The 11,010-nt window shown below is 53.7% G+C and overlaps 2 protein-coding genes across 2 annotated transcripts; one reads left to right on the top strand and one right to left on the bottom strand.

The window, feature by feature from the left end:
• Positions 1-4,139: 4,139 nt before the first annotated feature.
• Positions 4,140-5,709, top strand: N0V96_005263 (uncharacterized protein; the record flags this gene model as incomplete). Its single annotated transcript, XM_065757350.1, has 4 exons — positions 4,140-4,378; positions 4,464-4,755; positions 4,922-5,154; positions 5,232-5,709. The coding sequence occupies 4 exons, from the start codon at positions 4,140-4,142 to the stop codon at positions 5,707-5,709; spliced, it is 1,242 nt and encodes a 413-aa protein (XP_065614119.1).
• Positions 5,710-6,846: 1,137 nt separating this feature from the next.
• Positions 6,847-7,484, bottom strand: N0V96_005262 (uncharacterized protein; the record flags this gene model as incomplete). The annotated part of the gene is made up of 2 exons (XM_065757349.1): positions 6,847-7,317; positions 7,404-7,484. 2 exons carry the CDS (start codon positions 7,482-7,484, stop codon positions 6,847-6,849), a joined length of 552 nt encoding a protein of 183 aa, XP_065614118.1.
• Positions 7,485-11,010: the final 3,526 nt, after the last annotated feature.

Below are 11,010 nucleotides of genomic sequence, written 5' to 3'. Positions count from 1 at the left end.
AACGGGTACCTGATTTTTCTCTGTAGAATGTGGCTTCTCAGGTCGTCCCTGACCAGATGTTCCCAGTGATTCCAGGGCTTCTGGACTCTGCGGATTCTCCACTCATCCAATCAAGTTCCATAGTGTTTCCACCCTCCATCAACTTCACCCCTACCACACCTTCAGGCTTCACCCCCTCATACGGATAGGTTCTGATTCTCATTGTTTTCACGAAAAAGACCCCAGATCACGTGCAGCCAGTCTCCTGATTGTTTGACCACACGCCTCTTTTCCTTCCTTTTCCCTCATGAACTACGCCCACTCACACCCGATTCTTCCATCTGATGTCATGTCGTCCAACGCCCCGGACCTGGCACCCCTGCTCTGGTTTCACGAAGGCTAATTACAGGAGGCTTCTTTCGTGCAGACTTGGGACGACTGTGGATCACTCACATTCTCTCGACTTACAGCCTTCCACCACCCCCTTCCCGACCCATCGCCTGTCAACCTTTGGCCCGATGACATAACGACAACCACATAATGGGGAGCGTTGGCAGCCTCCCTCGCATGTGCCGACAGATGAATAGTAGAGCAGAGTCACATCTATTATAGCTCTCAGACCCATCCTCCCCCCCGGACAGTCAACTCACGACAGCTTTCGGAGATTCTTCACTGCAACCTTTAATGCATCATCACTACCGTGGTTCGTCCGCCTGCCGGCCCTCGCTCACTCGCATATTTTGTGCTGATCACCATGGTCCGCTCGTCGATCCCGCGCACACGTCAAACCATGAATAAGGCCTGGCTTGTGCGACCCATGCGGGAGATCAATGGCTGGTCCCCCTCCCCTCCGCCGCCGCCGCCGCCGCCGCATCCTTCTCTCGGTCTCGGTGGTCTTTCCCCCCAACTAGTACCCTGGCTACCCTAACAACACTCTTGATTGTTTAAAATTGCAGAGGGGCCACATACGTCTTTGGATGAGACCGTTCTTGTAGCATCATCCCAGAATGAGCAACCAGTTCACTCTGCGGTATAGACTCTTCTCGGCCTCCGCGATATTTTGACTACGAATCTGACTTCTTGGCCTCTGTCTCTAGCAGTCTAGCTCGGCGGATCGATGATGAATCGCCATGTTCGCTCTAATGCAACTCTGACGGTGAACGGCTATCCTTGGCGAGCGGGCCTTTGTGGAGGTCTACTATCTCCTTCTTGACCAGTCAAGGTCTTTGCAAACAAGGTACTCGTCTGTCAGACTGTCCCTAGAGTCATTGACTCTGCTAGATGCCCCGAGGACATCCCACCAGACCTGATCAAAGCGGATACTGCCTCGCAAGGCGCGCAGCAAGAACAACACTAGATCGAGGACCATCAAGGAAAGAGGCTGTCACTCGTGCTCAGGATGAACCCACGGCGAGCCCTCTGACAAGCTATGCTTCATCCAAGCCTGGTAGCCCCAGTGAGAGACAGCAAGAGATCCAGCTTACCGGAGACGTTAGCGCGGACATCATGAGGATGGAAACGCCGCCTCCAGAATGTCTGTGGTCGCCCGCTCTCTCCGGAGGGGGGTGGTAACGCCCTAACCCGAACTCCTCATCCTGCAATCGCCACCGTCAGATATAGCAACATAAGAATGCGTCTAGACCATGAAACCGGCCTTCTGGTCAGAGTCATCAGCCCTGTGTACGACACCGCACCCTGAATCAGGGATGCTGCCTCCCGTTCGCAGATCATCTGCGAGACTAAGCTGCCTGAGCCTGCCGTCAAAAGTCCGGCATGAATGTAAGAGCCGGGGTGGTGCTGCTGCGCCCTCTCATGATCGAGTCTGGAACTTCCGCACCTGTTTTGTTGGTGAGGTGTTTTCCTTTTTCTTTTAGAAGGAGCACAGCCAACCTGCATTGCATCATCGATCTTGGGTTGTTTGTACACCCCCCTCGAGACACTCGACGCGCCCTCTTGGGGCTTAGATTGTGGCATTGCTAGTGACGAGCATTTTTTCAAGTTTTTTATTTTTTCTAGTTTTTGAGCAGGTTTGACTAGACTTGGCAACAGCATGTTATGAGAAACACTGAAATCTGCCGAATGCTTAAAGTACAGTGGCCGGCCGGGCTAGCCGCCTACTACTAGAGATATACTCGCTGTCAATAGGTCTATTGTCGAAGCCTGCTGTCAGACTCGAGTATTGCCCCGATAGCTCTACCCACCAGTCAAAGTTTCTAGACTGTGCCATTTCAAGACTTGACATCTTTTCACTTTTTGATCAATGTGCCGTTAGATCCATCACCAAGTCCGGCAGTCAATTGATGGTACTCGTTGAGATGCCAGCCCAAACTTGGTTACCAGGTAGAAATGGGGTTACTACTTGGAACGATATTTGAACCTGCCTCGTTCATCTTGGAGCAATATTCATGCACTCCAAGCACTTGCAGTATCTCGAACGACTGTACCGCATACTGACCTGGATAAATCCTCACGTGTCCTTAGATGGAGGTCCAATACAAGTAAGAATGAGGGAATGAAAACACTTGATTAGTAACATAAGGATTGGACCACGGGGCCAAAAGTCTGAATACAGCATCAACGAACCGCCAGCCAAATTTACCAAAACCCAGTACAGGAAGGTTATCGTCATCAACCTGATGAATAATTCCGAAAACAAGAATAAATGCCGAATTTGCCGGTTGATATTTGATATGCCAGACTCCGGCGTAAACGCGTTTTACAGTTTAAACGCGCAGCATTCGAGTGCGGTGCTCCTAGTACCTGCCTGACCTGTGAGGTGGTGCAGCCAGATTGTCTGCGCCATCTCTAATATTCGTAGAATACCAGGAAGGAGTGGGAAAAGCTCTGCTCAGAGGATTTTCGGCGCGTGTAAAGCTGTCGGGCGGTCGCGATCGGAGCCGTCTTCCGGGTTGACTTTTCCTGAATTGCGGTCGCGAGTGGAGACATATCACCGACCCGGTGCTTGCGCTCGGGCCGGAGCTCCGCGAACGCTCGGAGCCAGGAACCGGGCCGGGTAATTATGGTAAAAAGGAGTCGAAATAAAGTTAACCCCATGAAGAGGACGCAGGTGACAGGACGGAATCTTCCTTGAGATCAATGAATACCTTAGCCAATCTCACAGACCGTTCCTCTCGGAATATCGGGAATATTAGCTAAAAGAATTGGAAGAGGTGGCCATCACCGAAGACGGGCTCGGTAGTCGAGCGCTCGGTGTGGGGTAACGGCCTCCGGATTTCGGGGGATGCCCCGCCGCCAAGTGGAAGGGAAGCACGCAAACCTGAGCGTTAGACGTTTCCAAAGGGCACAGTGTGCGCTTCGACCAATGCCTTGAGCACAGGCAGAGGACAGCCCACTGCTGAAGCTTCCTTGTGACCAGAGCCACAGCGCGCTCCAGCTAACGCGACCGTCGACGGCGTCACGGATAGTGCGAACTGTGACGTCCGCATGTGCTTCGTTCCTGCTTGAGCGACATTTGTACATTCGGCTGAGGATTGTACGGCGATGGTACTCAATCCATGGTTTGCGGCTTTTATTTCGAGCATTATTTTTAAGAATCCAAATAGGCTTGGTGTCGTCGTCGTCGCCGTCGTTGTGCGCTTTGGTGATGGAAGTCGAAGCGTGGCTCTCAGGTGTCCTTCCATCCGAGGTCTTGTGCCTTACTGTGCTGATCTCATCTGGCCCAGACCTTCCCAGCTGGGCCAATGTCTGTGACCCTCCCATTCCCCATCCCCATCCTCAACCCCCCACCCCTGGCAGTATCCAACATCATCCTTCCATCACCTGCCGTTTCGGTACGATCTCTTTGACATCGTCAACTTGCGATGGAACCGAGAATCAACGTTCTTATTGTTTAGTTTCCTTCCATTCACTAATCTTGATCTGTTCCTGCTTACTTGCACCTTGTTCTCCGTTTTGTATCCACAAGATCTACCAAGATCTACCTTGCGTCATCATCTGGCCCCCCGGTCAGGAACGAAGCCAAAGCTGCGGCATCGGGGGATTCTCCAACCCCACCCCGCCCATCCATCACAACAGCTCAGCTCGGCTCGGGTCTCAGGAACCGAGTCAAGATCGGCGGCGACGCAAGCTTGAGCTTTTTGCTTGACGGTCGAATTCAATCATATAGGTCCCTTGCCCGCCTACGCGGCGGTCTGCCCACCATGGTCGTCTTTGTTGATCTAGACGACGAGGACATGGAGCCCCTTCACGTTCTCGAGGCACGCCGCTTGGCGACTGCCGCTGCTGTCGCGACTGATGCATTGGAAGCAAGCAGTCGCGAGCTCGAGCACATGCTTGAGAAGCCGGCGATTGCCCCGGCCCCGTTGGTGACACCAGCTCCCGTATCAGAGCCAACACCGACATTTCAGAGCGCTGCTACTGAGGCTTTTGGCTGCTATCCGTAAGCTCCGTTTACTCTCCCCCACTATCACGCGCATGTGGCAGGTAGAACATCATGACTGACACCGTGTCTTCCTTCTTCGCAGCATCGTCATGTCAATAGCTGAACACATTGATCTCAACACCCTCGACAGTCTCGCCCGCACCTCGCGCCAGGTCCGCCAGGGTCTGCTGCAATACCGCTCCATCCTCCTCTCTTCGACGCTGCACTGCTCCAACGAGGCCGTCCCCGTCGACCCAGAGTCCACATTCCGCTTTCGTGCGAGGGCCGGCAACTGGTATTACATGGAAGATGGCCGGAACTACAACGGCAAGAGCGGCAGCTGTGCCCGAGACCTGGTGACGGAGTGTCGGAGGTGCAAGACCGTCGTGTGCAGGGTATGCCGTCCTATGCCTTGCCACATGCTCTTGGCCCCATCCCACCGAGAAGCGATTCCCTTGCAGACTTGAAATGGTGGGAAGGAGTACCAAGAGCATTGAGGCAATGGCCAGGGGAGGATAGAGAGCTTGCCAAGTAAAGTTGATTGCTGACACTTGTAAACAGAACTGCGCTATCAAGCCGCCAGCCTCCAACGCTCTCCGCGAGCGTCATCGTAGGCTGTGCCAGTGCTGTACCAAGGCCCCCATCGCAACTCTCATCAATCACGCGCTGGAGCCAGAAACACCTCTGCTCGACGATGCCGTAAGACGAGAGATTTGCCGATGCGACGTTGATGGCGTCTGGCTGTGTCAGCCCTGTGGGCGGAGCATGCGCGGGGCCGATCATGACTACCAGCGGTATAGACCCCCTTCCTTTCTCACTATGCTGAAGCTTCCATGACGTGTTCTTGCTAACGTGGACTCTCCGGCTGTAGTATCTGGAAATGGCGGGCTCATTATGGCGAAGTCCTCGGCGGCCTGGGAACGGGCATCGGCGAGGGCGACCGCGGCGTCATCTGCGGTCGCGAGACCGCTTGCGCCGGCGCCAAAGAACGTGAGAATGAGACCGACTGTGATGCCGAGGACGCGGCCGTCACCGGCGCGAACCTTTGGACGGCCACGGACCAGGTACACCTCGACACTGTGCGATATGAGCGCACACCGAGTCCCCAGCTCGGCCCCGGGTACGAGAGGCACGAGATTGAGGGGATCGGAGGCGTCGTGAAGACCAAATTGGTCCGCATGGTGAGAGTCGGTGCATGCGTGCCCGAGTGGGACGACGAGAAGAGCCATCACAACATCCTCAGAAGAGAGGTGAAGGGCATTAGGCGGAGTTGGTGTGGCTGGTGCTACAGAGTCATTCCCGGTGAGGCTGATTTGGACAAGGCGGGCGTTACGATGCGTCAGCTTTGAGGACTGGCCTGCTTTTTTTCGGGATATTTGCTTTATAATGATTTGATGACACAGCTCTTAATTCGTGACAAGGTAGTCGGGGGGGGCACCATCGGGGAATCTGCCTCGAGGCAGGAATTGGATCTGACCTCGTACTGAGATGGCGAGCTGTCGGGTAAAGATGGATAGAAAAAGTTTGATAGTGCCAACCGTTATCCTACCACCTGAATACACAGGGAAATACACAAGACCCAACCCTATATAGGTCCCGTCAAGTTCATTGCCACCACCAGCAACAGCAGGCGCCCCTCTCGATCGGGGAGTCAGGACAAACTGGCTGGGTGGCGGAGCGGTTTACGATCAACAATCGTTTTATACGCCAATTGGTCTTACTTGACGACAGGCTTAGCGAGTACCCTGAGTTTGAATCCCAGCATGAGCACCGAGAGATGTAGCCTACCGAGGTGAACTCTTCTTTTGGTCCAATTTCAATTCGGTCTGAAGATACTTAATTAATGTTTGGCTGTGGACGATAGATTGGGGGACATTGAGCTCGAATTTGGTAAAGAGGAGGATTTGCTAGGTTAGCTAGCAACACCAAAGAGGCACCCGCCCAACAGTCGCGTCGATGAATACCATTGATTAAACAGTCAGTTGAGAGAGGGATTTCATAGCAGCTAGGCCAGCAGAAGGGCAGAGCAGTAGTACACAGTCACAGGATGACACGCAAGTTGGTACCGCGGCTATGTTTATGGAGAATTATACACGAGTTTCTATGGCCCCTTATCTCTTTGAATCTCTCTCTCATTGTACAGATTGGTTGGGAGTTTTTTCGGTCTCCGCGTATCGTGACCCCTCTATCCTACATGTCCCCCAGCCGATTTTGTGACACTCCCCTAATGGTTTGATGGTACAGAGAATAAATGGGCCATACGTCGTCCCTCCTTGACCGCTCCCCCTTTTCATCCCTTGGTGATACAGAGTCCGAGGCTTTCAACACGAAATAGCCTCGGAAACAGCAGGTCTTCCCTCCGATGCTCCTTATCTCATCGCCAGAAGTACAATGACAGCCTCAGGCGTTCCCAAGTGGTCCAGTCTTCATCCCTTTTTGACCGGGTTTTTGTTTTTTCTTCTCTGATTTGCGTCCGGCTTCTTTTTTTACAGCTCACCCCGGAAGAGCATCTCCTTTCTGCGCGAGCGGTCCTCGCGGGCCTTTGTGCGGATACCACCCCAACGACCCTTGACGGCCTCGAGCTTCTGCGCGAGCTTTTGCGTGTGCTCCCGCGGGGCGGGCGTGCAGATGGTGATGAAGGTCTCGGAGCAGTCGAACTTGCGCGCGAGGGCCGAGACGGACCAGAAATCCGGGTCGTGGGCGCGGAGCTTGCGGATCTCGGCGACGTCGTCCTTGGAGAGGTGGTAGCGCGGGTTGGCGCCGCGGGAGGGGACGTTGAGGGCCGGGGAAGGGGTGTTGTTGATTTTGATGAGGATGTTGCTTGTGAGGAGGAGGATGCGAAGAGGGCGGAGAGGTTTGCGCGGCGGCGGGGGTCGGAGGCCGGGAGGAACTTGAAGGGGTGTGGTAGACGGAAGGGGCGGCGGAGGGCGGGTTGTAGATGATTGTGTCGCCGGCGGCTGGGGTCGAGGAGGAAGTCGGGGTGGGGAGGGATGTTGAGGGCGCGCTTTGTACGGGAGAAGGTCTTGTGGCCTCGTCGGGGGACGGTGGTAGTGGTGGTGGTTGCTTGTTGGCGGAGGAGGGATGCCAGCGTGGCGGCTGGTCTCGTCAATGTCCTGGCCTCCATTGTCGGTTATAGGTTGTGATGAAGCTTTGGAAAGAGTTCCGTGTTTCGTAGTCGTGGTCTCTCGTTCACTTTTTCCAGGACGCCGTTGAGGAGCTTGAGATGGCCAATTGAATGGTTTTCTTGAGAGAGTGTGACAGCACGGCCAGCGTCGCTTCGGCGCGAGTCTCGGATGGGTCGACTGCGGCGCTGGGGGGAGAGGCTTTGATGAGTTGGTCGCGTGCTACGGGGGAAGCTCTTTCGCGATGCTGTACGGGAGACCCTGAGGCGATGATCTGAAGTTTTTCGAACAGCCGATTGGAAATTTGGCTTAGGTAATGCAGCGTGTGGAGCGAGCTGTCCCGAAGGGGATGCTCAATTGATTAGGTAAGGGAACCTTTGTTGCCTTGCGTTTCCCTGTCACGCCTCAGGCATTTGCTTCGAGCTGGTGTCTGCTCTTATCGATAGCATCACATGACATATCACGCGTGAGACATTCAAAGGAGCTTAGAACTTAAAGACACCAAGGAAAACGGGCTGGTCCGAGAAGGTGGAGCTGATTGGATCAATGTTTCCTTGGCTTTTTCTGCCAGCGCAGCGTCGCCGGTGACGTCTGCGAAGCTTCCGGGGGCCGCCCCTTCACCTCCCGCGTTACCTCCCCCGATCCTCGCTGTCGGTTGCTCCAGTGAGAGGTAGAACAGGCGAAAGGGCGTGAGGAAGGTTCAACACAAACAAAACAAGAATGACAACTTTGAGGTTTCGGGGAAAGCATCTCGCAACCGCGGCGCGGCAATGGTATTGCTCCCGTCGGCTTTTGCTACAGTTTCCTTGTGCCCTGCTGGTGCTAGGTATTGGGAGCATCTGATGCGCCAAGGGAGTTGGTTACGTGGAGTAGTGTTTTTACCAAGAAATACCAAGAAAGAGAAAGCATCATTTCAATGCGTTATTTTCCGCAATAGTACGTGTAAAGATCTTTTCCAACAAAAGCGATTAGAAAGATTCTACTGTCATTCTACGCATTGGTGTTGTTTATGCAGAATTGACAGTGACGTGCTTCCCATGGGGCCCGGTTTCCCAGGGACCAAGTGTAAAGCAAGGCGGGAAGCCCGATTTACGCAGGGATTCGTGCCTTGCCGGCGCAAGAGGGTCTACAGCGTACAGGTAGTACAGAAGGCAAAGAGGGGTCCTGGTTGCTGAGCAGTGAGCGGTAAGTGAGAATGAGGCGGCAGAAGAGGAGCCATTTTTCGGTGCGTTTTTGGCATACCAAGTATACAAAGAAACTATGATGGAAATCTGGCTATGTATTAAAGGGTATGATTTATTTACTCAAATCAGGAAGTTGGTGGTTTTCGCCCTACTTTGTCATGACCGCTTTTTGGAAGATCCCCTTCTTTCTGAGGGAATAAGTCACGGGCGCCTGCGGCTGGCCCAGTGATGGGATCGGTGACGGGGCACCCTGCGAGTTTAATGCTTCTTTCTGAACCCCTCAGATGTTATGGAGATCACTGATGCAGAGCCCGTGGGGGGAAAGACCTGTCACAGAAGAAAGAAGACCGGGACCGAGGCTGACGAGGTGGGAGGAGGGTGGAGAGAGTGTTGGATGAGGGAGCAAGTTGAAGCCAAAAACAGGGAACGAAAAGAACTTTTTGGGGCCGTGAAGAGCTCAATGTTGGCAGAAGCCAGAACCTAGGTGTCTTCTGACTCCTCTCTGTTGCATGCTTCCCGAGTCCCGACTTTTTCGTCTGAACAGGGAATTGGGGCGATCCTCGTCGTTTCTTCGGCCATGTTCCATTAGCTACCAGTATCAAACAAACCCCCTTCAAGGATCTACTGTGTTAGAGTGTCAGCGTTTTCGGATACAATTGCAAAAGAGTCAAGAGAGAGCGAGAGGCAAGGGTACTAGGGGTTCGGTGGTCGGTGTGTAGCTTTACTTCAGACGGAGGGAATCTCCGAGAGGTTCATGGGCTGTGATGATGGGTATGCTCGAGAGAAATGCGCGAGTCAACTGACTCTGCTATAACAAACTCAGGGATTGAGCTACTGTTCCGCAGTCACCGACTTGTCGTAAAAGATAATGCGGGATGGGGATTGACAGAGGATAGAGATCAAAACGGAAGTTCAACTCAGAGAACAACTCCCCGAGAGAAACTGAGACCAAAAAAGTTGCCATTGAGGGGTCTAAGACATCAAATCTCTAGCTACTACTGCGTGCTGCATTGTGAAAGAGAAGGGGTCCAGGGTCGAGACTAGGCTGAGCTCTCCCTACGGCTACCGAAAGTTGACTAAAGGGAGAAGGGAAGACTTGGCGATGCGTCCGAATCGGGTAACTTGGAAGGCGACAAGAAAGTCAACGGGTCGCATTTGACATTCAGCCCCGTCAGGTCAGGAGGGCACAGGGAAATGAGCTCCTGTAGAACGCGTGTGAGATTAATGGTGATATCCAGTTAGAACTTGGGAGAGCGAAAGAAAAGAAAGCTACGAGAACTTTAGTCGGGCGTTCCAAACAGATTACATATTGGATACGGACGGACGAAACACACGGACAGTCAGCCGATGTAATCCCAAATGGAACTCGAGACACGCCAAAGGGACGCCAGGCGGTCGGTCTACGGTCGTTCCTCGTTTTCCCCGCGTACCCATTCATCGCCATCGTCGTTTGTGCGACTGACTGACTGCGTGTAAGACGCTGTTTACAGCCGCCGATCGGTTCGCGCTCTTACAGTCCGCCGAGGAAATGGGAAAGAAGGACACTCAACGATTCACCCAAGGCCAATGGGGATGTGTCCGGACAGAGTTTCGACAAGTCCAGCATTATAAACCACACAATCCGTATGCCCAGTCAGATTCCCCCTGACGCCGGTTGAGGGGCCATCGGAGGCTACGGAAGTCAACGGGGGGGACTAGCGGAGGATTTCTTTTCTTAACCTGGGCCTAAACCAAGAAAGCTTAGGGGGTCACTTTGCGAGAAGACGTGACGCGGTGCCTGAGCTACACTACTGCCTGTGACAAAGATGAGCGGCGAGATGAGATCGCCCCCGGTTCGTCGATGGAGATGTCGGGCTCTGCTAAGACTTCTCCTGAGTATCTATCTATCTACCTTTTGGGGGTGGTGGTTTGTCATGGTCATTCTGGATAAGCGGCACGAGAGTCACAGAGTGAGGTAAGACACAATGCAAAGGCACAGTGAGGCTCGCGGTATCTCGCCTTACAAGCTATAGTGGGTAGATACTTGGGTAAATACTTGGGTAGAAACCCGTGCCGTGTAGGGTAAGGTACTTGGTGAAGGGCATGGTACGTAGTGGTGAGTGGTGACGGTTGGGAGAAGGAAGGGGGGCCAGACATGTCACCCGCAGCAACTTCCTTCGGCGCGGCATCACGTCAATGCAAAAACTCTAAACAACGTTGGGAGATACGGGGCTGGCGACGGGCGACGTAGACGTCGGGTACGTTGCGACATGGGAACGTGACGGGGATACCCCCCCTTTTTTTCACAAGCTGCTCAGGTATTCGTACCTAGTGGGCGTTGTTGACGGGTGACTGACGGGTGACC

Source organism: Colletotrichum fioriniae, assembly GCF_027942845.1.
Source record: "Colletotrichum fioriniae strain IMI 355084 chromosome Unknown scaffold_5, whole genome shotgun sequence".
NCBI classification, from domain to species: domain Eukaryota; kingdom Fungi; phylum Ascomycota; class Sordariomycetes; order Glomerellales; family Glomerellaceae; genus Colletotrichum; species Colletotrichum fioriniae.
This window is presented reverse-complemented; position numbering and strand designations above follow the sequence as displayed.